This window comes from Emys orbicularis, chromosome 4 (assembly GCF_028017835.1).
Source record: "Emys orbicularis isolate rEmyOrb1 chromosome 4, rEmyOrb1.hap1, whole genome shotgun sequence".
NCBI lineage: Eukaryota > Metazoa > Chordata > Testudines > Emydidae > Emys > Emys orbicularis.
The window spans coordinates 9,211,000-9,236,045 of record NC_088686.1 but is presented as its reverse complement, the minus strand read 5'-3'; the positions used below and the strand labels follow the sequence as shown (position 1 = coordinate 9,236,045).

Below are 25,046 nucleotides of genomic sequence, written 5' to 3'. Positions count from 1 at the left end.
TATTTAAAATTCTGCTTTTTTGCGATATGCCAAGGATTGGAGAAAGGCAAAGAATACAGATCAACTGCATATTTCTTCCCTTTCAAAAACAGCTGAGATGATCAGAACACACTGTGGCAACATGAACAAGTATCTTGAAAACTACTAAATAGGAACTGCTTTGCATCTGGGTAGCTGGACTCGACTGCACTTAATGCTGGCGAAAGAGGCAAGACAATTTGCAGTCATGTTGAGAAATCTTAACTCCCGGTCTCTCAGCAGTTCAATAAACTGTTCAGATTGTCATTACGGAGTTCAGAGAATCCAGGCCACTGGTGTATAATCAAAGCCATTTTATTAATAAATAAATAAAAATAAAGCTTTTTGTATATCCAATTCACCACATCTTCTCTAGTTTTAAGACAAAGAATCAGTTTAAATATATCATTCCCAGGTTTACACCTTTGTTCCAATGTGCACTTTTCCCACTGTGTGTGTTTGTATTGATCGCCGCTGAAGAGAGCAAGTGATGATCAGATCTAACAGACTTTCATAATTTGTTACACAGATGTGAAGAGTCAAAATATCAAAACTGTGGTGAATGACCCATACGCCACTCCCAGGGTTATTGAAAACTTCCCTCAAATAGAATTTGTGGGCTTGAAAAATTTACCAGACTCAATGGAATAATTCTCAGCTATTTTTAAAAGGCAGGTCTTAAGGCTAGGCGACCACACACTGTTCTGAAGAGTAAGCAGCACATTTCTTAAAGTTCAGTCAGGAGATAGCAACAGCTACTCTTACTGATACATCTCACATGTATGGAGACTGTCAAAATTGGATTAATTAGGGCATGGTTTAAACAGGGTAGTTTTGGTTTCAAGTCCAACTTGTGAAAACAAATGAATATGACATAACGTAACCAGAATATTCTAAGTCTTTTACAGTTGTGCATGTTTTTCACCTTCTGTCCCTTTTTGTTTCTGACTTCTCTCATTGTCTCCCTCTTGCCTTCTCACTTCCTTTCTTTCCTTCTCTGTAGGCACTGATGTTCTTTACATCGGCCCAGTGAAAGGTGAGACCTCATTAGGACTTTTGTCCCCGTCTTCTGTGATTTCTTTGGCTGTCTCCTTATTTTCCTACTCCTCTAAACTTTGACTTTCAAAATTCATAAGCAACAGATTACCTACGATTATTGTCTCCAGTAGTACCCCCAATGTGCTAGGTGCTGTAGAAACATAAGCAGACACAGTTCATACCCCTAAGGGTGGATTTCTGACAATTTTCACATGGGTTAAATGTAAAGTGAACTTTCTATCTGTCTTGTTTATCAAGGATAGTTAAAATAGTTTAGCTTTTCATAGGAAAACAAGCATTGCAGTGTCCGGGTTTTTTTTAAGTCACAGGATTTTTAAAATCTATTTACTGTATTCGTTTTGCATTGAGTGTACAGAACACAAGCTAACTTCACATGTTTATTCCTGTTCTGTTAGGAAGCATATATTCAAGTCCGGGACTTTATAGCAAAACCATGACGCCCACCTATGATTCTCACGATGGAAGCCCTCTGTCTCCAACTTCAGCTTGGTTTGGAGACAGTGCTTTATCAGAAGGGAATCCGGGTATACTTGCTGTCAGCCAGCCAATTACATCCCCAGAAATCTTAGCAAAAATGTACAAGCCACAAGCACTTCTCGATAAAGCCAAGATCAACCAAGGGTGAGTTAAAGACATATATTAAAAACTTAAGCTGCATTCTTAAAACGGTTACAAAGACTCAACCAGACCTTTTTTTGTTATCTATTGTTGACAACTTGCAGATGGCTGGATTCGTCGAGATCGCTCATGGAACAAGATGTGAAAGAAAATGAGGCCTTACTGCTCCGGTTCAAGTACTACAACTTCTTTGACTTGAATCCAAAGGTACTGAGTTATTTCTGTCTTGTACATATGGCCAAGCGTTCAAAAAGTGGAGACCAGTGTCTGCATTCAGAATGCCTGCATGCCCATTTGTATGGGCAACTGCTCAGCTGCCGGTCTTTGAAAATGTGATCCTGTGTCTTACATTGTATGTATCATTTGAATCTGTTTGTTTACACATCAAGACTCTGCCAAATGAACAAAATCAGGTGGTTGCCTGAGCATCTGTTAAGGGAATTCGGGTTGTTTCAATGTCAAAGTGGTTTAGCATTTAAATCTCAAGTAGAAATTTGGATGTAAAAATAAGTCTCGTGATGTTTATTTCCTTTTAATTAGATATGTTTGAAGTGTAAAGGGCCCCAGGCCGCCTTTTGCAGGTGCTTTATATGTGTGTGGTGTGTGTTTTTGTGTTTCACTATAGTACGATGCAATCAGAATCAACCAGCTTTATGAACAATCTAAATGGGCTATTCTTTTAGAAGAAATAGAATGTACGGAAGAAGAAATGATGATGTTCGCAGCATTGCAGGTAAGAGACAGCCTTTTTTTTTTTTTTTTTTTTTAATTGAACTCAGTTGCAATTTTGTAGCCTTCTATAGGCTTTAAATCAAGGGGTGGATTGAAGCTAAACTGCATTGCAACTAGTTCATTAAAAGCCTTGCTCTATCTTTGTCAGGAAGCTGAACTTTCTGTTCTAATGAAACTTGGCTGGTTTCCTATTCTCTAGTGTTTACTTAAACTTTTTAGGTAATTTAAATATTTGCTTCATATTACTTCACATGAAAAGGAATTTAGATCATTTTCCCCGAAGTTGTTTGTATCTATCTTGACTCTTCTTTTTGCCTTTTAAAAAAAATACAAGTAAGTACATTAGGTTACTGAACTGTGTTTCTGGCTCTTTGCCCCTAGAACAGCTGGTGATAATCCGTGGGTTTCCTAGAACTATTTATTTATCTGTTGTGCAGAATATTATGTGCAAATTTGGCATAGGTAATACACCTGTGAATGCTTTTACCATTCATTTCCATAAGACTGATTGTAAACCGAGTCTAAGTGTGGTCTCAAGTCTGTCTGGCAGTCAGGCTGCTTCTCTCCTCCTCACCCATGCAGAAACATCCCTGGCCTAGCAGATCCGGGGCTATATGGATTTCAACCCATAGCGGTCATTTTGCAAAAAAGAATAAAGAAAGCAAGAATGTAAAAGTTCGTCCTCCAGTTTTCCTGTAAGAGCAACCCAAGATGCATGATGTTTGACATCCACTGTGACATTAACAGTTTCAGCTTTGTAGATTTAATTGTGGTATTGCTGTGGCAATTCTATCCTTTCTGGATTATAATACTTAGTCACAAGTTTCTGCCTTCAAAAATACTTATTGAATGAACACCAGAGAAAATAGCTCTCCCCTAGAAAGATCACTTCTATTTTAGGGTTTTATATTGCTGCCCATTACCCTAGTGCCTGAGTGCCTGCTGCATAAAATAGATTGGCAGCAGCAAAGTCCCTAGTGGACTTCATGGAATTTCTGGCTCTCGTTCTTCCTCAGGTTATAGAAGGCTCTGCTTGGGGGTGTAGGATTTTTTGTTTGTTTTTTCTGGTGCGGTAAAAGAGTGAGCAGATCATGCTATGAATGCCATTCTGGTTATGATAAAAAAAAAACTTTATCAAATAGATTTTGCAACATTTCCTGAAGCTGGTTAGACTCTGGATTTGTCAATACTCCTTTGGAAGTTCATTCCACAACCAGATCCCCTCAGCTGAGATGCTTTGTGTGCTTTCTGCTGGGCTCTGTGATCTCTATTGACCCAGAGGCGCGCAACCATCTTGGAGCTACGTAGCTGGAGATGCAGTCTCTAATGCAGCTGATCCATTAACTGCTTTGAAGAATTGCTTCTAATATGGTAGATTTGTTTTAGATCTGAATGTTGTTTCTATGCCACTATCTTTAAGGAGCATGAATACTTTTCTGAATGTGCACAGTGCTGCTTTTATTGCAAGACAATACAAAGAAGGAATTTTAGATAGTAGCAGTTGCTGAAATGGCAATCCCAGCCATTGTTTCTGTATTGCTAACACACTTCATTATTATAACAAACACTGGTATAGTGGGTAGATGGCAAATACTTAGGAAACCAAGACTTTGCTGCTGATATTGTGCAACTGAATGACACCCCCCCCCCCCAAATTACACAGACAATATGGCAAAAATAGCAAGCCAAGTAGGGCTCAAAACTAGTTATGCTAAAACAAACATCCTTGAAACACAGGCATCAAGCAGTAATATAAAATTAGAAGACAAAAATATCAAGAAAATAGAACAGTTTACATACCTGACCAGCATCATATTGGCTATTGGAGACCTCAAGAAGGAAGTGACATCAAGGATAGGAAAGGCACCCCCAGCATTTATTAGACTCAGCAAGATATGCAAATCAAAGATATACAGCGCTAGAACATAACCAAGGATTTTTAATGTAAACATAATCTCAGTGCTAGCATATGGCTGTGAGAGCTGGAGATCTACCAAAATATTAGATAGTAAACCAGATTCCTTTGAAAATAAGTGCCTAGAAAAGATTCTGGACACTGTTGGAAAGAGCAACAGAGGGTCCTGTGGCACCTTTAAGACTAACAGAAGTATTGGGAGCATAAGCTTTCGTGGGTAAGAACCTCACTTCTTCAGATGCCAGTGTTGGAAAGACTTCATCATCATTGGTGATTTCTCAGCTCTCTCCAATCAGCAGCTCTTCAGGAATTGCTGGACATATTTGAGGCATGCACTGTGGATGCTAACCCACAGATTCCCCATGAGGCTGTCAAGTGGAAACCAACTGATGTGAAGAAACAAGGGTGCCGAAGAGAAAACTAAGACCCCTAACAGGGAGGGCAGAACAGTTGATCTCTCAACACCTTAGAGCAGATGGAAGCAGCCACAAATGACAGAGGAATGGAAGAGACTAGTTTCCACCCTGTGCCCCAATATTTGTTTGGGAAGTATGTAATAATGTGATAAGACCAGCCATTTGCACTTCAAGTTTGCATTTCCCATTGCACCTTTCTGGTATAGAATGAGTAATTGGATGAACTTTGTAGTAGCCTAAAATAGATTATTAGGTTGTCGTTTGGGGTTTTTTGGTTATGTCTGTCCTGCAAAATCCAGAGAAGACTAAAACAAGAGTTGAGATGTGCCTGTGTCTACACTGAGTACAACTCTGGTTTGTAACTAGGTCCTGCTTTACTCATTGGACCCTATTACAAAGTCCATGTTTGAGGTGTCTGCACAGCAGCCTTTTCACAACAAAGTCACATGTCAGCTGGGCTTGCATGTTCACAGTTATCACACAATCTAGTTGAGCTTTTCCCAAAATAAACTGGGACAAGCAATCTGGTTGCCATCCCGTACTGCCTGGGAGATAGAGCTCCCAGAATTCACAGAGCAGCACTTGAGGCAGTGCATTCTGAGATGTTCTGTCACACGGAAAGCTAGAAGGGATGAGGATCAACCAGATTAGTTTCATTAGCACCATACAGCAAAGTGTTTTATGGTTACACAAAGAGCTTTATACCATCATCTGCCACACGTTAACCAAGTTGTCTCGACCCAAACCTGTGTAGAGCCAACTATGTCATTCACGTACTATAAACTGAGTAGGGAAGGATGGGTTTGTGATTAAGACCCTGGATTGGGTTCAGTTTCTGACTCAGTCATGGTTTCCCTGTGATCCTGGCCAAGTCACTTCCGGTGGAATTTTCAAAAGCACTTAGCATTGGCCTGACTGTGCTCCCACTGAAGTTAATAGTAAATCTCCTATTGACTGCAGTGGGAGCTGAGCTAGGCCAATGCGGAGCATGCTTTAGAAATCCCACCCATAAGCTCTGTGCTTCAGACCTCCATCTGTAAACTCTGTTGTACTGGTGATAGAATGTAGCCTGTTTTTGTAACTGGCTAGTCCATTGTTTGCCCAGTAGAGTCTATGGAAGTTTGTGCAGTTGTGCTTGTAGTATAATGTTTTAAATGGGAGCATAGGGCAATAACATAGCTGTATTATCTTCTGGTTACTGTAATGTAGAACACCATAGCACTCATCTAAAATGGATTGCCAGCCTCTTCTCCGAATGTTGTTGCTGTGGTCATGCAAAGTGTGATCCCTGGGGCTCCCCTATTGTACCATGGTTTTCTTTTTGTTTTTTCCTTACAGCTATTTAAGTGGATGACAATGAATGTGACAATAGTGAGATTTCTGCTAGGTCAGATAAGTGTTTTATTATTCTGTTAAATTTAAGTACAGTGTATTTAAAATCAACAAGGTCTCTAACTTTTGTGTTTCAGTACCACATCAACAAACTATCAATCATGTCATCAGAAAATCACTTGAACAACAGTGACAAAGAAGTTGATGAAGTTGACGCTGCCCTGTCTGATTTGGAAATTACTTTAGAAGGTGGTAAAACATCAACGACTCTGGTAAGAGTTAATGACTTCTTAAAGTTGAATAAATGCTTGTGATCTGGCAGACTTAACAGTGGTACTATAGGAAGTTTGCTGATGAAGCAACATTCCTTCTTTGGTCTCTTCTTATTTGTCTCCTCTCTGCACTAAATAGGCCTAATCTTTTTAATCGTTCCTCAGCTGGAAATCTTTTCCATGCCTCTGATCGTTTTTGCTGCCCCTCCCTGGACACTGTTTCTGCTGTACTGGATATAAGAAGGGTTGATTAGAACTAAGCATAGGGTTGCCATGTAGTGTGAAGGTGTAGTATTTTTGGCATTGTGCTCTAACCCTTAATGCAATATAATACTCTTTGACCAACACTGTTATTGAGCAGATGATTTCACTGAGCTGTTCAGATACCTCCTTTCTCTGTCCTGAGTATTTACAGTTAATTTAGAACCCATTGACATGCATCAATAGCTCAAGTTGTTTGTTCTAATGTTATCCCTTTACACCGAATGTTACCCATCATAATGTTGCCCAGTCAGCTAGCATATAAAGATCCTCCTGTAGAAACCAAGTATAACAATACATTTGTGGCTATAGCAACAAACTGTGAGGCATGAAGGTTATTAGATTCTAATCCAGTATGAACCACAGGTTGCCTGTGTGACCACAAGCGAGTCACAATGGCCTCTTTAAACTTTAGCTTACCCAGCTGGAAAACTGGGCGAAGTAGGGCCTCACTAAAACTTGAGCCATTATACGTGTGAAATACAGCAGTGTCAAGGACAACTCAAATGAAATACATGAATTTCTGTTTCTTCTACTTGCTTAAAAAATACTCAGTTCTGAATAGATTTAGTTTTTCTTCCACTATTCCTTAGTTAATGAACAAAGCTTTACAGTGCCAAAAATATAAATTATAAAACTTCTGAAACACAGTAATATGGCTCTTCCATAGAACAGCACTGTGAAAGAAGAATTAAGGCCAAATACCTAAACCTTTCAAGATCGGCATCTTCCTTCAGAGGAGCAACTCCAGTCAGTGGAGCATCACACACTTATGCCGGGTCTGAATTCACGTGTTTATGTTCTAACCTTTTCAAGACCTAAAAGACCGAAACCTTCAAATTTTGTTTTATTTTTCTCTTTTAGCAGCCATCTTAAGTATATTTTTAAACTATTTATAGTGATCTTTGAAGTTAACATGGATTTTTTTTTTTTTGCTTGCTAAAGTATATCGTTATTGATAACAGAGCTTTAGAAGTATTAACTTGTGCTGCTTCTGATGGATGTACAGTGGGAAGAAAATTGTCAGATGCTACATAAATAGTGGCTTTTTAATAGGAGGAATCTTCAGATTTCAGTGCCACTGAAAGTGATTTAAACCATAATATTGAGGAGTCTACCCTGCCAGATAAGAATTAATTAAGAAATTTAGAAATGACACATTGGTTGAGACTGTCCATTTAGTATCTGCCTCGGGATGAATATTTTTTTTGTTTTTTGTTAATCTGAAATCCATAGATATGTTCTAGGGATATAGTCAAATGTGAAAATACTGAAAGATTGCCATTTTAAACAATTTGAAAGCAATTAAAGAACCCTCTGTGATATTTTAAAGCAGCATCCTTTATTTTATTTTTTTTGGCTTGGATTCAAGGAAAAAGCAGTGAAGTCATAAAGAACCTATGCTTATTCTCAAACACCAGTCCAGTCCTAAACTACTTCAATTGTGTGTGTGCAGAATCAACTCCAGAATTTCAAGTGCAGTACTGACCTTTTAAAAACCTATATTAATGAGTCAATTGTCTCCTACTACTTGTGTGTTGAGAAAAGAGTTTCAAAGCAGCACTTCTTTGGAGTGAATTTTCTTCTCTTTCTCAGTCTGTGAAATAAACTGTATTCTAATAAAGTAGACTGATCTGTGAGCCCTTGACATTTGACAATGAAGTTTTATCAAGCTTTTTTCCCCCTCATCACTGAGGAAATTGCCTTTGAGTAATTGCGTGGCATTGTCCTATAAACTGAATCACTGTCCCCAGTGCCCTGTTTTTGGATCCTCCCATCCTAGAACTGAGTCTTGTATCTGGCAGACAAATCAAATGAATGATCTTTTATTTTCAGGGTGACATCACTTCGATTCCTGAGCTTGCCGACTACATTAAAGTGTTCAAGTAAGTACTGATGGGAAGAGGCGCTTGTGAAACTGATGTCAATGAATAAATAATGACAGTACTGCATAATTCCCTTTCTACCCTGCTGTCTGGATTCTTTGCTGCACGCCACTGCTTGGGTTTGTGTGAAATGTCTTCTAGCACACTGACTTCATAGTTGCAGTCTAGCTAAAATACCACAGTGCTCTAGATATTAAAACTTCCTGTTTATTTCCACTTTATTTTGCACCTATCCTATACACTGGCCACTTAATGTTATTTAAAGGACTCAGCTATAGCTTTACTACATTTTTTTAGTACAGTGATTCAATTCTTCAAATGTATAACTGCTGTCTTTCATTTCTCCATGCCCCTCCCACCCATATCCCACTGGAGTTGGGGGCGGGGACATGCTTTGGTTACTCTTCACCAGTAGCTGGTGCTGAAATGTTTATATTAGGTTATGCCAGTAAGTTAATCAAGCTATCCTAAAATTAGAACTGTCATGTAACTAGAAACCTTACTCAAGTGCTTTTCTTGGTTTGAGAGACTAGATGAATAATAAACAAACGTCCTTCTAATCTGCCTGTTCTGTTCTGGCTGCCAAAAGGAGCCTCTTCCAGCTCATGTAGTGCTTTTTTAGTTATAAATTGGATCATGGTATGTGGAAACTGGGAATAGTCATGTTTGAATCTTGACTAATATTTTGGCAGTCATGGCTGTCTCTTGCAATTTAGTATGCACTGTGTTAGGGAGATGATGAAAGTTCTGGAATCTTTGCATAGATCTCAATAAGACTTCATGGGTTAGGAACAGAAGAAAAGCAACTGCATGAGAACAGGGTTGTAATTAACCTTTATTTTGTAATGGTTTGTTTTCTTGAACCATAGCCTGTCATTTGTTTACTGAAAAAGTTTTTGTCCATCTTGTAATGCATATTTATCAAGTTTACTAAAGTACCTGACTCAGTCTGGGTCTCTGGTGTATTTTGATTACTAGAGCACAGTTTCAGGGCTAGTGTCTCTATCCAGCTATGTGAATTCTTTTTAAAAGAGAGAGTCTTTGTTTTTGATACAGTTTGACATACTTTATGCCTTTTTTATAAACAATTATTTGGGAAGCTAGCTGATTGGTTAACTAGAGTTCTAGTTGTGGGACAAACCTCGTTTATCTTTTGGAAGGTGTTAGACTCACTAGACTCTCTTGGATCCATGTGCCTAGGGAAAGAGGAGGTGAATATTTAAATTGAATTTTTAATAATAATATAATTAATTATAATTAATGGAGATATCCCATCTCCTAGAACTGGAAGGGACCTTAAAAGGTCATCAAGTCCAGCCCCCTGCCTTCACTAGCAGGACCAAGTACTGATTTTGCCCCAGATCCCCAAGTGGCCCCCTCAAGGATTGAACTCACAACCCTGGGTTTAGCAGGCCAATGCTCAAACCACTGAGCTATCCCTCCCCCCAATATATACAGAAAGGTTAAACAAATCTAGAAAAATCTATAAGACCAAGCACTGGGTGGCCTAGGATCCTAAATTCTCCAGACCTTGGTATAATCATCATCTTTGTATTCGCTTGAGTTACAGCATCTGCTTCATTTTAAGTAGTTGCATTCCAGTCAAATTTGTTGCTGCAGTTTGAACGAACCGGGGCTTTGTTTCGTTAGCCTTCCACCAAAGAGAGAGCCCAGTGTGTCTGAGGTGCTGAGCATGGCTTCAGCTCAAACTGCCACTACTCAACAGGCAGTAGATGATCTAGATTGAAACCGAGCTGTGTTCCTATAGGCATCTGGTTTCCTAAATAGAATACAGAAGTTCCCGACTTACGCAAGCGTTCCATTCCGGAATGCCTTGTGTAAGTCGAATTTTGCGCAAGTCGGGAACGTATCTCCGACAATTACGCGCCAAAAAAAAAAAAAAGCGTACAGAACTTTTTCCGTAAGTGCGAATTTCCATAAGTTGGGTTTGCGTAACCCAGGGAGCATCTGTATCTTAAATGTAAAGGACTCACCTCACCTATAAAGAGACTGGAGTGTATGTGAGAACTTATTTTAAAAAAATGGGGCCAGGCAGTATGTTATAAGAAACATATTGAAATGACTCTGTGTATAAATTGGCCCTAGCTTGGATGGGACATGTCCTTTGCGTTCTTCGGGCATGTTTTACAGTGTAGAAGTTGCAATACTAATTCATGAAAGAAGCACTGTTGTCCCTGGGGCTTGAGAGACTTATCTCACACCTACCAGCCTGATGACTAAGCTTAATAGCCAAAGTGCCCTGCCATGCCACTTGCAGGTTAAAGGAATAAAATGAGGGTTGCAAAGGGAAACGTGGATCAAGGCACGCAGACAAACGATGGAAAAACCTGCTCGCTCTTCTTCTCTGGCTAGAGGCTGAACATCTTAAACTGAGGGGGCGGTGGCAAACTTTTTGAAACTGAGCCTTCTTTCCCACAACCACACACAGGGCTATTGTGGTGTCTTAGAACTTTAGGATGGAGAAAACTGGTGAAGGCAAAATATGAATGAGACCAGACCTCTGCTCCTCCCGAAACCAAAACTTCATTTAAATGTTCGGGAACAAATCATCGAGACAGCTGGGCCTCCTGACTTCCTCCTAACCCTTCCCCCACATTTCCAGGCTTCCTCCAGTACCAAGAACTTCTCACTCCCTACAGTCTTTAGACTTGACAGGAGGAGTCAGTTGTTTTCCTGCTGTTTCCTGGTCATTTCCTCTTTACATTTCACATGGGAATTGAACAGTGCAGTCCATGGCTTATTGAGTGCCTAGTGCTCTCTACCCTTAAAATGGAGGCAGCAGGAGAAGCAGAGAAGTAGCTGGTCACTCGTGGGAGGGTCACAAAGGGTCAAGTGCCCCCCCCGCATCAGTCAAGTGGTCGTCTCCCCCCCCCCCCCCCCAGCAGCCAGCTCCGGGCTGGGAGGTGAAGGGGCGGGGCCAGAGCCTCTTCCAGCCACGCTCCCCGGTGCAGCACAGCATCCCGGATGACAGAGAGTGCCTGGCTACAGCAGTAGCAGGCTGCCCCCTGCCCAGGCTCAGTTTCTGAGGACCGTGGCTGAGTGAGCCGGAGGGGGGCCCCCCTCGGCATGTTCAGAGTCGGCTCCTGTCCCCAAAAGCTGCTGCTCCTCCCCAGCCAAGCTGCAGGTGCTCTCACAGCCAGCTGCTGCGGCGCATAGCGCATACTGGCTGCAAGAGAGCCTGACTGGGGAGGGGCAGCAGCCCGCTCCCTGCCCAGGCTCAGCTTCTAGGAACAGAAGCTGACTCTGAGCATGCTGGGAGCGGGCGGGGGGCTCCGAATTGCTCAGCCACTATCCTGGAAGCCAAGCCCGGGTGATAGGCAGCCCGTTGCTGCTGCATCCAGACGTTCTCCCAGGCAGCGCTGCCTGGACCAGGTAGCATCCAGGAGTGGCTCTCTGTCCCATTCCCTGCCCATCTCTGACTGCCAGGAAGAGCAGCTGAACGTGCTGGTGGGGGCGGGGGAGAGCCAGCGCAGCGGGAAGACAGAGCCGCCCCCTCCCCCCCCCCCCACAGGTAATGTGGGGAGGAGGCGGGGAGAGCACGGGGCCCCCGGGCTGGGAGTGGTGGGGGAGAGGAGATGTAGGGAGGTCATGTGTCCTCCCCTTCAGCTGGTGCCCCCCCAGTATGGGGGCGGGGGTACCAGTCATCGTAAGGAGGCAGAAAGTCGATGAGCGCTATGCTGGGTGGTGAAATGGGAAGCAGGTACGCTGTGGGAGGCCAAAATAGGTGCATCAGTGCTTTAAAGTTTTATGCTGGAATGAGCCTCCTAAACCTTTCTCGAAGTTCACCCATTAGCAACTAAAGTACTTGATTCACTGGAGTGAAATGTAAAATCCAGTGGGGTGGGGATTAGAATTCTGTGGGTTTCACTCATGTGGATGGCTGCTTCCACATCTCCTTGTGGCTTGGTGGAACACAATATCATGAAGGGCTTCTGTGGACCAGCTGCCATTTGCTGAGTGAAGTGGCCAGTTGTGGAGCTAGCATCCATGACTCCCACAGAGAGGGAACCGAAACCTTTCACTAGACCGACCCCTTTTTAAGGGGCAAGCAAGAGAGACCGCTGTAATAAACCATGTGAAATCAGGTGCCGAAAAGAGATTACATATGGTTGGCTGCTGCTATTTTGCTTAACAAGCATCGTGATTTTTAATTAAATATCAAAGCATTAACTTTCTATGTAATAAATAACTTCCTTTTAATATTACAGAAGAAAAAACCTTTTTCCATGATTCATGGAAGCTTCTTTTTATAGGCGTTGTTAGTAGGAGCTACCCTGACACTTGTCCCCTATGGAAGTACTTGGATTCAAAAGTCCGAGCTAGTAACCTTATTTTATTTTTCTTGAACAAATCTTCTCTGTAAGAGGGTAATGGAAAATAAGCGTACATATAATTGTGCAACTCCGTTACTGATCCAGTGGGATCACTCATGCATCAGTTTGTTTACTGTACATCATTGTAAGGGGAGGGTTTTAAATCCTGCGGAAGCAAGATTTGGTTGGGGAGGTAAGCAAAGGGACAAGCTGCGTATCTGCGTATTCTGAATATAAGAACCAGGGGTGGCTGTATGTATTTTGCCGCCCCAAGCACGGCAGTCAGGCGGCCTTCGGTGGCATGCCTGCGGGAGATCCGCCGGTCCCCCGTCTTCAGCATACCCGCTGCCAAAGCCGCAGGACCGGCGGACCTCCTGCAGGCATGTCGCCGAAGGCCGCCTGACTGCCGGCAGGCCGCCCCCGGCACACGCTTGGTGCCTGGAGCCGCCCCTGATAAGAACTTCAATATGAGACATGTTCAAAGTACAGAAGATCAGCTTAAGAGCCCAGCTACCTGTGGTGTCACTGTTACCCAAGTGAATTGCAGATCTAATGTAGTAATATCATCAACCTGTCTGGCAGGCCTAAGAAACTGACGCTAAAAGGTTACAAGCAATACTGGTGCACCTTCAAAGATACATCCATTTCCTGCTATAAAAGCAAAGATGAATCCAGTGGGACTCCAGCTCACCAAATGAACTTAAGAGGTAAGAGAGACGCATGCCGTTCTAGTAACGTTATCCAAACAAGTCTGTCGCTGTCACCATTTATTTCTACATCCATTTCTTTTGCTTTACACTTCAGATGTCATTCTAGTGTTGAGTATTAAAGGAAAAGTGACTGAGGTTTCTAAGTATGATGTAAAAATACACTTCTAAATAAGCGATTGTGGTAATAGCATAAATAATGCTGTATGGATCAGAAGGCTTGTGGAAAACTTAGCCTCGGGTGACCGGACATCCCGATATTTAGTTGTTTTTCCCGCGTCCCAACCGATGTACATTTGTCCCGATGTTTTGGCTCGGGGCTAGAAGAGTACATTGGTGAGCACTCACCTGGGGTCCGAGCAGTGCTATTTGGGGTGGCTCCTAGGAAGCAGCAGGACCCTGCGGCCCCTAGGCACACGGGTGGCCGTGGGGATTTCTGCATGCTGCACCTACCACAAGCGCTGGCTCCATCGCGGCCAATGGGAGCTGCGGGTGCGGACAGGGCGCAGACCCCCCTGGGCTGCCCCTGACCCTGGGGCACTGCGTGCTACTCACGTAAGTCCCACCCCCATAGCTTCCAGCCAATGGCGGCAGCTGGAGCCAGTGCTTGTGGCAGGCGCAGCATATGGAGTGGAGCCCCCGCTGTCCGCTGCTGACCTTAGGAGCCAGAAGAACCTGCAGGTGCTTCTCAGTGGGTGGGAACCATCCCCCAGGTAAGCGGCGGGGCTGCAGCTGGGGCACTGTGCCTGCGGTTGGGCTGCAAGCGGGAGCCAGGGCCATGTGCTTGTGGCGGGGGCTGGGGCCATGCGGCCCCAACCCGCGGCTTGCAGCAGGGCTGGAGTGGGGGCCGTGAGCCTCCGACCCACAGCGGGGATGTAGCCGGAGCCGGGGCCCTGTGGCGGGGCTGCGGCGGAAGCCGGGGCCCTGCACCCGCGCCAGGGCTGTGTCCCGATCCGGGGCCGTGCGCCCCCGACCCGCAGCTTCCTCAGGCTTTGTATCCCCCTTCCCTCATGGCTCCAGTGTGAGGTGTGGGAGGTGAGCCTGTGGCTGCCCCCCCATGTGTCCCGATATTTTGTTCTTGTCATCTGGTCACCCTAACTTAGCCTGTTTTCACACAGTAAAAATATTCAAAGTTCACTGTTGAGATCTGCATTTATTTTAATTGATGGTTCGTGTGTCTGGCTTTTAGAGTGAAGCAAAAATAAGTTAGAGCATATAGGAGCTATATATTTTTTGTAATCCTTTTTTTTTTTTTTTTTTTGGTGATGGATTTATTGAAATAAGTTTAGACTTCAGCAAATGAGTTGTAAATAGCAATATTTTCTCTTCAAATGCAACCTTTCTTCCTCTCCCCTGTTATGTAAGCACACAAGTCTTAGGGCACGTCTTCACTGGCAACGTTAAAGCACTGCCGCGGCAGCTCTTTAACATGGCTTGTGTAGTCACGGCACAGCGCTGAGCGAGCTCTCCCAGCGCTCTAAAAAAACCACCTCCACGAGGGGCGTAGCTACTACCAGCGCTGGTGCACTGTCTACACTGGCACGTTACAGCGCTGAAACTTGCAGCGCTCCAGGGAGGGTTTTTTCACACCCCTGAGCGAGAAAGTTGCAGCGCTGTGAAGTGCCAGTGTAGACAAGCCCTTACTCAAACACAATCTGCAAGACGTGCACATTACGTTTCAAATTCCTAAGGCTGCTGGCCTTTCTTGTATTCAGAAGTCAACTATTCCAGCTCAGAGGGCTATGGAACAGCAGAAGCTACTGACAGCTTTAATTTTTTACCGTGAAGGCAACAACAGACAAGCTGCCAAATGACCTCAGACTATAGTTACGGAGATGTGTAGCCTGGAATACCTTTTTGGGAGCTTTTGACGTTGCTGCTTCTGACTGCATTTTAAAAGAATCTTGGAGACTGAGTTGAAATGAAGCCCACGTTAACTTGGATGTTTTCAAGAAACTGGAGTTCTCAAAATGCCTAACATCTAATATAAACGTTTTAAGGCTTTTCAGCAACCAAATTTGAAGAAAACTAGCGCCTCACCGCTGAAGATATAAGCAGCACACCCAACCCACATAATTTTTAAAGAGTGATAGTTTTGGATTAGTGACACCCAACCTGACCCCTGGTTTTGCTGTTATAAGAGAATTATTAGACTAGGTAATTCCATTCAAAATTTTAGTCCATTTGAGAGGAAATGAAGGGTCAAGCAAATTGTGTAATGCCAAATTTAATTGAACTTGTATCGTGTTTTTGTTGTTCTCTCTCAAAATAGATCTTGCTTTTCATTTTTCCTTCCATCGTCTTGGAGACGATTCACCACAGAAGCTGAAATGTTATAGCCTAGATTGTAATTTAAACCATTCGCTAAATCCCGCAATGTGCTTTTACGTTATCTGCAGTACCACACCCTTTGCAACCAGGCAGACAGCTCTGGCTTTAGTTGCAAAACATCAGCTTACTCCTAACACCATGTTTTGTACTTTTTCCTCTGATTTCCCTTAATTTTTTTACCTGCTTTAAAAACAAAGCATGGTGTACATTCTTCAGCCAGGTTATAACACATCATATCCCTGGGACACTGTTTTAATACTCAGACTGGAGTGGTTATTTTTTTAAGAGCACGTGTCTCCATACACACTAATCACTAGCTCTTTTGTTATAGGGTGCGAGGTTACTCCTGATGTAAACATCTCTGGTCAGAAGTTTAATATCAAACTTCTGATTCCAGTTGCAGATGGTATGAATGAAATCTGGCTTCGCTGTGATAATGTAAGTCTGTGATTGGCATTGTGTTTTCTCGTTGCCCCGAACATACTCCTCCACCACAGTTTGTGTTTTGATAGGCTGCTCATATTCTTTTGAGAGACACACAGCATTGTGCGTATATAGATGTAATGTACAAGACTGGCCCTTACTCCTTTTCTTTATGTACCGTTGTTATATCCTACACTTTGGTCGGGTTTTTGGCTCATTGTAAGTCTCTTAGTATGTTTCAGTTCGATTCTTGTACTGAAAAATTCGACAGCTTTGAACAGAAAAAAGAAAGCTTTGCCTTCCTTTTGAGTGCCCCTTTCCCTTTAATTGCAGGAGAAGCAGTACGCACACTGGATGGCAGCCTGCAGGCTAGCTTCCAAGGGCAAGACCATGGCGGACAGCTCGTACAACTTAGAAGTACAGAATATTCTGTCATTTCTGAAGATGCAGCATTTGAACCCAGATCCACAGTTAATCCCAGAACAAGTCACAACTGACATTAATCCAGAATGTCTGGTTTCACCTCGCTACCTGAAAAAGTACAAGAACAAACAGGTACTGGGGTTTTAGTCATTTTCCAGAAATCTTGCGTTTAACCCAAAGAGTGAAATCCTGGCCCCACTGAAGTCAATGGGAGTTTTGTCATGTCAGTAGATGACTTCAGTGGGGTTAAGATTTCATCCTAGGTACATCAGATGTTGATGCATTTTAACAGAATTTGACAATCCTACTACTTAAATTGTGTGTAAATCTAATTTGTGGTTTTGATCCAATATCAAGTGATTGGAGCATGTGGTCCCAGTGATCTTAATTGTTTGTTTTTATTCAGAGTATGTATGTCAAATTTGCAATGAGATAGCAGACGTTGACAGTCTCCCAGAGTCTGAACAATGGGAGTCAGTTATTTTACGCACATTTTTGGAACTTATTTTTTGTGTACCATATTATAGAACATCTGCACATCAGTACATTGGTCAATTCTGCGTACCTCTTAATATTAGTGTAATGGTATGTTTGTGGCAGAGTAAATCAATAGCAGGAATTGATTTTAGTTCAGTTTACTTGCACAAAGCTCACGAAGAAATTCTTGGGATTAATTTAGGTCCCCATTGTTTACAAAGTGTTCCATGCAGGCTTTGCTTTAATGTAGTCTGTATTTTTTATTCGCGCTGTTCCAACACTTGTAAATAGATGAAATACCAGCCATTGAAAATATATATTTTTAAAGAACTGTGACTTAATTTTTGAGTCGTAATCTATATCTAGTCAGTGCATGGTAGAATCTGATTATTTCTACCACAAAACAAACACATACGTGGGTTGCACAAAGTCACACAGTATTTGGCTAAAGTTGCAAAAATAACTAAAGCATTGCTCAGTGTCTCTTTAATGATTTAGTAAACTCAAGTACACTGATTGTTAATCTGTAGTTAAATTACTGTGTCTGAATCCGATCTCTAGAAATCAGAAGGGGGGTTGCCATGCAGAGAAGCGGGAAAATGTAGCTATTTATTGGCACAGTATGATTTCCTGGCAGTGGAATTTAATTTTCAATAGCCCTTATTATTCTCCGAATAAGCCTTTCTATCCATGGGGATGGGGAAGGATTGCATATATAACAAATTATAACATATAAGGCACTGTAGACTTGAGCTTCGTAAAATAGGCACTGGGGAAAATATTAACTTGTATTATTTGCCCAGTGTGTTTATATCTTGGTTAAGAAGCAATAGGTGCAACGCTGGAGATGGGAGATAGCAGTTAAAGACTTGTAAAAAGCCAGACCAACAATTCTGAAACCACAAATCCCTTTAGAAGATTAGTTAAGTATAAATAGATCCTTTTATTTAGAAAGGCAGCAAGAATGTTCCGCAGTTTTGCTCCCTTTGCATTTTATTAGTTTCCTTCTTCTTGGTGTCCTGGAGGTTGTGTAAGTTGCATTGAGACTGTTTATCCCACAGCATCATGTGATGGGGGAGTAATGGAGAATGGAGAAAATGCTGCCCTCAGGGAATTCGTGGAATGTAGACTGCCAGCTAAAAAGGAACACCAAGCTACTGCAATATATTCAGTTGAGGGTAATTTTGAGGGGAAAACTTCTCACCAAGTGCAAATTTATCTGAAATGTACATTTACAATATCCATTGATCCGTTAAAGATAAATGTCAAGTTTTCACTAACCCATTCAGTCTCATTATTGGACTAATGATCTCAATAGGTCAATATAAATGTGAATGTCATTGATCGTGTTAAATATTGTATCAGCTGGATGAGTTGGTCTGCTTAGGGCTGTGGTGATATGGACACTTGGTTTACAAACCAGCCCTCTAACTGGTTCATGGTTTTACTGTAAACTGACATTTGCAATATTACAGGTTTGCAAATGGATTTAGGAAGTGCTAAGACAGAAACACAATAGGTTCATAGTGTTTAAATATTAATGTGTGAATTCTGATTTGGTTTTGTTGCATTTACTCTGCTCAGAGCAATGCATTTCTGTGGTTTTACATCTAAGAAACCTCCAGTCCAATATAAACAGAAGACTGCGTTGATGGTTGCAGTCCTTAGTGTAGTTCTATCTTCAGGAAAGATGATGCATAAAGCAGATGGCAATTTTAATTTTTGCTTTCCTTGTGTAATTTTAGAATCTTTGTAGTCCCTGAACTGTGTTGAGCACTTTTTTAAAATGTATTCTCTGAGAAGGGTACTAGGGGGATATTTTCCTCATATCTAAAGCGACAGAAGCTACTGGGTTTTTAAATGGTAAATGGCTTTGCACACTCTGAAGAGGAGTAAACTTGAGTCTCATTCAATCAAAGACCTTGAAAGAATGCTGAGGATGGGAATTTTCACTCTATTTTTGACTTTGGCCACCGGTGGAATTCTGAAATGCCTATAAAACATACATAAATCATTCTAGATGAATGAGACATTCCTGATTTTTGATGGCTGTAGAATGAGTGATGGTTCTATGTTTCCTTGTTCCCTTTTTCATGCTTGCATTCACTTTTTGCTGTTTTCCTTCCTAAGAAAATTTGCATGTTTTTTGCTTGAACTTCAGTTTGCAGATAATTTGCACTTTTTTCTTTGCTTTGTTGCCATATTTCTGATTGCTTTTTTTTTTCTTTCTGCTTCCTTTTCCTTTATTCGCATTGTCATCTACAGCCAGGCTATATAAGAGACTTGGTAAGTGCTAGTAAAAATAAATCAATTAAAATTCAGATAAATTTAATTTAAAAAATAGTTTAAAACCCTTTCACATGGAGAGTAGCCCTAAAACAAAACACCTAGAGGAACATAGTTCTTTTAGTTTTAATGATGATCCCCAGTGATGTTTATGCTGTCAATCTGCTAATAAGAATCCTTTATACTAGAAATGTACATTTCAGGAGTTGATTCTCATTGTGCATCTTAAAACTGAATGTGTGCCCAAAACATTTGCATCTATAATCATACCTGGTATATAAAAATAATACGCACAAATATTTAGTGGTGCTTAGGTAAAAGCAGCTATTTTCTGTGACATACTCCATTTCATGTCCGATGACGTATGACGCAGTTTAGAAACTGCAGAACATCTGTTTGACAGTGTAATTGACTTACTAAAATTCCCAACAGGGAGTCTGACATTTTATGCATGGTTTTGGGTGTGTAGGTTTTTTGGTTTGGTTATGGTTTTGGGTGGAGGCGTGGTTTTCACAATATTTCAAACATACAACGGTTGCCTGAAGACTGTGTCTAATCACATTCAGATCACAGCCAGGATATTGGAGGCCCATCAGAATGTAGCTCAGATGAGTCTAATTGAAGCCAAGATGCGATTTATTCAAGCTTGGCAGTCTCTACCGGAATTTGGCATCACACACTTTATTGCAAGGTCAGTGGTTCTGCTTAAGTAATAAGGTAAAATTTCATGTACAAATGTGTAGATTATTCTGTTATATTTGAAGCTACCATGAGATATTCCTAGCTGGGAACGGTGTAGTTTAGACAGAAACAACTTCTTGTAAAATGCTTCAGTATGCATAATTACAACTTCACACGCAACATTATTTGCATATAATAGTTAGAATTCGATTTAAATGTCCGGGGAGGGATTTTAATCTATTGCTGCATTTATTGATTCTCTCTGTCGCTCTGAAGTAATAAGTTGCGTCAGCACTGGAAAGAAAAAATTAAAATTACATTGGTTAAGCTTGTTTTATGAGTCAGTTCAATCATTGAACGCACAACATTTCTACCTATGTGTAAGGTTTCCCTTTTCTAAATCTAAATGTCGTAGATTCCAAGGGGGCAAGAAAGAAGAGCTGATTGGAATTGCCTACAACAGACTGATCAGAATGGATGCAAGCACAGGAGATGCAATTAAAACGTGGCGATTCAGCAACATGAAACAGTGGAACGTAAACTGGGAAATAAAAATGGTAAGCAAGGCCGCATTTACAGAGCTGGGGAGACACTGTTATTTGCCCAAATGTCCATTGTAAGACGTCTTTTTGATAAGAACTACACATGACTTAGGTTTAGCCTGAGGGTTCCTCCTGATTTTGTTACATGGGAGGACACTGCTTGGTTTCATAAACTATTTCTCTTTCTCTCCTTTGAGTCCAAAATTTCTTTTTAAACTATTTACAGTTTTTGTAGGGTTTTTGAGTGCAGTTCAGTCTTGTGTGAGCTAATTCATTTACAGCATCCCCAAGAATTTCTTATACACTATAAGGAATCCACTTAAGATTTTATTACTTTCTTGGAAATAAGGACTGTATCACACCTCCCCCACCTAGGTGGGCCTGGTGATTGTCTAGATTGGGTGGCTATGTGTCTCGGTGAGCCAGTAAAGTTTTCTGATTTTATTTTTTTTATGAAGCTATTTCTAGGAAGACATTTAGGTCTAATGTATAATCAATGTTTATCATTTGGGGACCTATCCTACTTCAGTTAAAGTCAGCAAAAAGGCTCCTTCTGACTCCAACAGGAGAATTTTTAAAAAACAGTGTCTAAAAATTATTTTAGTGACAAACTTTTTTCACTAAACCCCAATTAGACCCTTATTACTCAGCAGATGTTTCTAGTCTGTGTGCAAATACGCAGCCAGATACCTAAGCATAATCAAATTTCTGGGCTAAGAGGGTAATACGGGACTGCTCACTGCGTACAGCTAAATTACCTAGGTTTTGTTCTGTTTTAGTTTTCACTTTTTTATTTGCAGCCCAACTTAGCGTTCGGTGGAACTAACGGGCAGTCAGTATCAGATGCTGTTGTGTAAACATTGAGCTGGTCCTCTAACCAGCTTTTACTCGCACATGCACAAACTCCCACCAGCACTTTGCAGGTGCAACGCCTGGTTAAAACTTCCCGCTGTTGTGGTGGATTCTTTAAAGGGCACATGCCTGTGAATACCCAAGCACAATTAGAGGCTGAGGGCTGAAAATATGTCCCAGTAGCTTTTAATTTTGGGGCGGTTTGGATTTTTTTAACCAGTTCCTTAAGCCACAGTACAGTAACTCCTCACTTAATGTCCCCCCGCTTAACGTTGTTTTGAAGTGACGTCACTGCTCCATTAGGGAACATGGTCGTTTAAAGTTGTGCAATGCTCCCTTCTAACGTCGTTTGGCTGACTTTACAAGGGAGCATTGCACAAGTTCCTCTTCTCCGCTTCCTCCCCCTCCCTTCCTCTTCTCCCTCCTAGCTTTGTTTGGCGGCGCTTAGGACTTCCTGGGAGGGAGGGAGGGAGCCCCGGAACACAGGGGCTTTAGGGGCTGCAGGGCCCTGGGCTAAGGGGGCCCCAGGGCCCTGGCCTGCAGCTCTAAAGCCCCTTTCGGAATGCGGCCCTGCGAGCACGGGCCGGAGGACTCAGGAGGAGCAGGGGCAGCCGCGCAGCCAGCGGCGCTTTGAAGGGGAAAGCGCTGCTTCTCTCCGGCCGTTGGCTGCGCGGCTGCCCCTGCGCCTCCTGAGTCCTCCGGCCCGTGCTCGCAGGGCCGCATTCTGAAAGGGGCTTTAGAGCTGCAGGCCAGGGCCCTGGGGCCCCCTTAGCCCAGGGCCCTGCCGCCCCTACGTTCTGGGTGGCCCTGCCTGCCTGGGGGGGGGGGGGCAGCTCCCAGAATTGCGGCCATGGGGCGGTGCCACGCTGCGCAGAGCCACCTGCACACCCCCTGCACCAAACAGGAGCTGCTCCAGGGAAGTGCTCTGCACCTCCTGCCTACCCCAGCCCTGAGCCTCCTCCCGCACCCCCACCCTGAGCTTCCTTCCGCGCCCTAACTCCCTCCCAGATCCGGCACCCCACCCTGAGCCCCAGGGGTAAGCCAGGGGCACCTCCCCACCACAGTACAGTACTGTACTGTGTATAATGCCTTTTGTCTGCCCCCCCAAAAAATTTCCTTGGAACCTAACCCCCCACATTTACGTTAAATCTTATGGGAAAATTGGATTTGTTTAACATCGTTTCACTTAAAGTTGCATTTTTCAGGAACATAACTACAACGTTAAGTGAGGAGTTACTGTATCTCCGGTGGTTCAGACCAGATGCTCTGCAAGGAACTTGTTGGCTTCACTTATCCCAGAGTCTGACTGGTGTGGGCTAGCAACCCTACTGGCCTCAAGAGTTAATAAACAGTGCGTCACTGGAAGGAGATTTTTCTGAAGACTTCAAATGAGAGACTTTGTTAATAGAACCACAATAGGCTTCTTGGGGGAAACTAGTAATTTGGGGGGCAACTCCTTCCCCCTAATAGTTCTCTATCCAATCATTTTTTCTCTTCAGAAAATAGACACAGAATGTCAAGCATGAAACTTTAAACAGTTGTTTGCTACAAGGGAGACTTCTTCCATTGGGGCAAAGGAGTTTTAAAATGTTTGGACAAGAAAAATATTTGCTTCATCTTAAGCTACATAACTGTGTTTGCTTAGACAATACAGAATACATCTGGGCTAATGGAGATGCATAGAAATGTGGAGAGGGGGAAATCCTGAAGTTGGTCTAATTTAACACGACCATCTTGTTGATCCTAATCCAGTGTGTTTTGCGCTGTAGGTTACCGTAGAGTTTGCAGATGATGTAAGGGTGTCCTTCATTTGCACTGAGGTGGATTGCAAAGTGGTTCATGAATTCATTGGTGGCTACATCTTCTTGTCAACGCGAGCAAAGGACCAGAATGAAAGTTTAGACGAAGAGATGTTCTACAAACTTACCAGCGGTTGGGTGTGAGTTTGATGTACTGTATACTGAGAGAAATCCCGTGGCCATATTAATATTTAACTTTAAAAGCTGTTATTTGAAATATGCTGCTTAATAAAGTAAGCTTGAAATGTATCTTTTTTTTTTTTTTTTTTTTTTTTTTAAATCATGGACATTTTTGCATTACCAGACCAGTTAATGTATGTGCACTAACGAGCACTTCCGTTAATCTGCTATGAAGAGACAGTTTAGAGGCTACATAATGTAGCAAATTCTGCCTCTGGTCTTTACACAATGGGCAGATCACAATCAGATTTGACTGATAGCCAAATTATAAAGAGAACTCTAAGCCATCTACTATAAAGCTATCCAGGGCTTAAACTATATGAAGTCTATTTATCATGTTTAATGCATGTTTTTTCTTTAGTGTTTTTTTTAATACTGTAAATTTGACCTCCTGTTTTTGAAGTCCTCCTCCCTTTGAGTAGAATTTTGATCTCTATTTTCACACTACATGAATCAGGACAGTTGCAGATGCCTGACGTTATTTTGAAGATAGTTGTGTGGGGCCTTGAAGAACAGTCCTCTGTTAGTCTGTTATAGTTTAGTTTATGTGTTAACGTTTTCCTTTGGATAATCGTTTATATTGTCTCTCTTTTTTTTCTTTTCTTTTTTTTTACTTTTACACTGTATTGTATTACAACACTCTTAGTACTCACCAGCATACTCACTGTCTGCCTATGATATGCAAATTTTTTCATTACAATATGAAGTAAAGGTCTATGAAGTATAGGTTTTGTGTAACTTATGTAAAAACACAAATTTTATAAAATTGTACAGTTTTTTTAACTAGTCTCACAAGCCAGCTAGAATTTTGCATAGATCTAGTGTGTCAGCATTAACTATATAGTGCTTTTAAAAGATATGGATAGCAATTTAGGAAAAAAAATTGCCGTACAATACATTTTTATCTAAGTTAAGTATGACTTTATTATAGTTGTGCCACACTGTCCTTAATAACTCTAATGCCTGGAGTCTGGGTGTCCCCATACGTTGCACCGGTGCAGAATTAACACTATTAAGGGAGCTCAGGCCCCGCCCAATGCCAAGGAATAACCAGTATTGTGTTCCGATAGTCTGTGGGTTAAAGACTATGTACAAATGCATTTTATTTTAAATAAAAGTCAAACCTTTTATTTAATGTTCAGTTCCACTTCTGGTTCTTGTGCCTTGTGTAGAGTAATCTTAATTTCATACCCTACCAAATAGATTTACTGGAACGTTCTATAGGATTTCACAGGTTGTCCCTGTTGCTAATAATTTGTCCAGTTGCATAAGAAATCAAACCTTTTGCTGTGATCCCATCCTAGCTCACAAGCCAAGTGTTGTCTGGGTGGGTCAGTACTTGGATGGATCACCTTCAGGGCAAGCCCAGGTGCTCTAGAAACTAGTACTGGTGATTAGGTAGGTAGCTCTCTTCTCCTCCATGCCAGTACTGAACAGATATTGCAGCGTGGTACTGCGGGGGGACTTTTTGCTGCTAGACAGTGGTGGTGTCTTTCAGACGA

At 42.0% G+C, this 25,046-nt stretch overlaps 1 protein-coding gene across 2 annotated transcripts in view; it reads left to right on the top strand.

Annotated features, from left to right (window-relative positions):
• The window catches only part of FERMT2 (FERM domain containing kindlin 2), a 106,416-nt gene extending 82,908 nt beyond the window's left edge, over positions 1-23,508 (top strand). Inside the window, exons 4-15 of one of the 2 annotated variants that reach the window (XM_065403255.1) lie at positions 1,473-1,698; positions 1,800-1,902; positions 2,321-2,428; positions 6,228-6,362; positions 8,460-8,509; positions 13,426-13,550; positions 16,213-16,319; positions 16,638-16,859; positions 19,470-19,490; positions 20,057-20,181; positions 20,587-20,728; positions 23,335-23,508. In XM_065403255.1, the coding sequence (XP_065259327.1) occupies positions 1,473-1,698; positions 1,800-1,902; positions 2,321-2,428; positions 6,228-6,362; positions 8,460-8,509; positions 13,426-13,550; positions 16,213-16,319; positions 16,638-16,859; positions 19,470-19,490; positions 20,057-20,181; positions 20,587-20,728; positions 23,335-23,508 (1,538 nt within the window). The remainder of the gene's footprint in view (positions 1-1,472; positions 1,699-1,799; positions 1,903-2,320; positions 2,429-6,227; positions 6,363-8,459; positions 8,510-13,425; positions 13,551-16,212; positions 16,320-16,637; positions 16,860-19,469; positions 19,491-20,056; positions 20,182-20,586; positions 20,729-23,334) is intronic. The other variant, XM_065403256.1, reaches the window with a different exon arrangement.
• Positions 23,509-25,046: the final 1,538 nt, after the last annotated feature.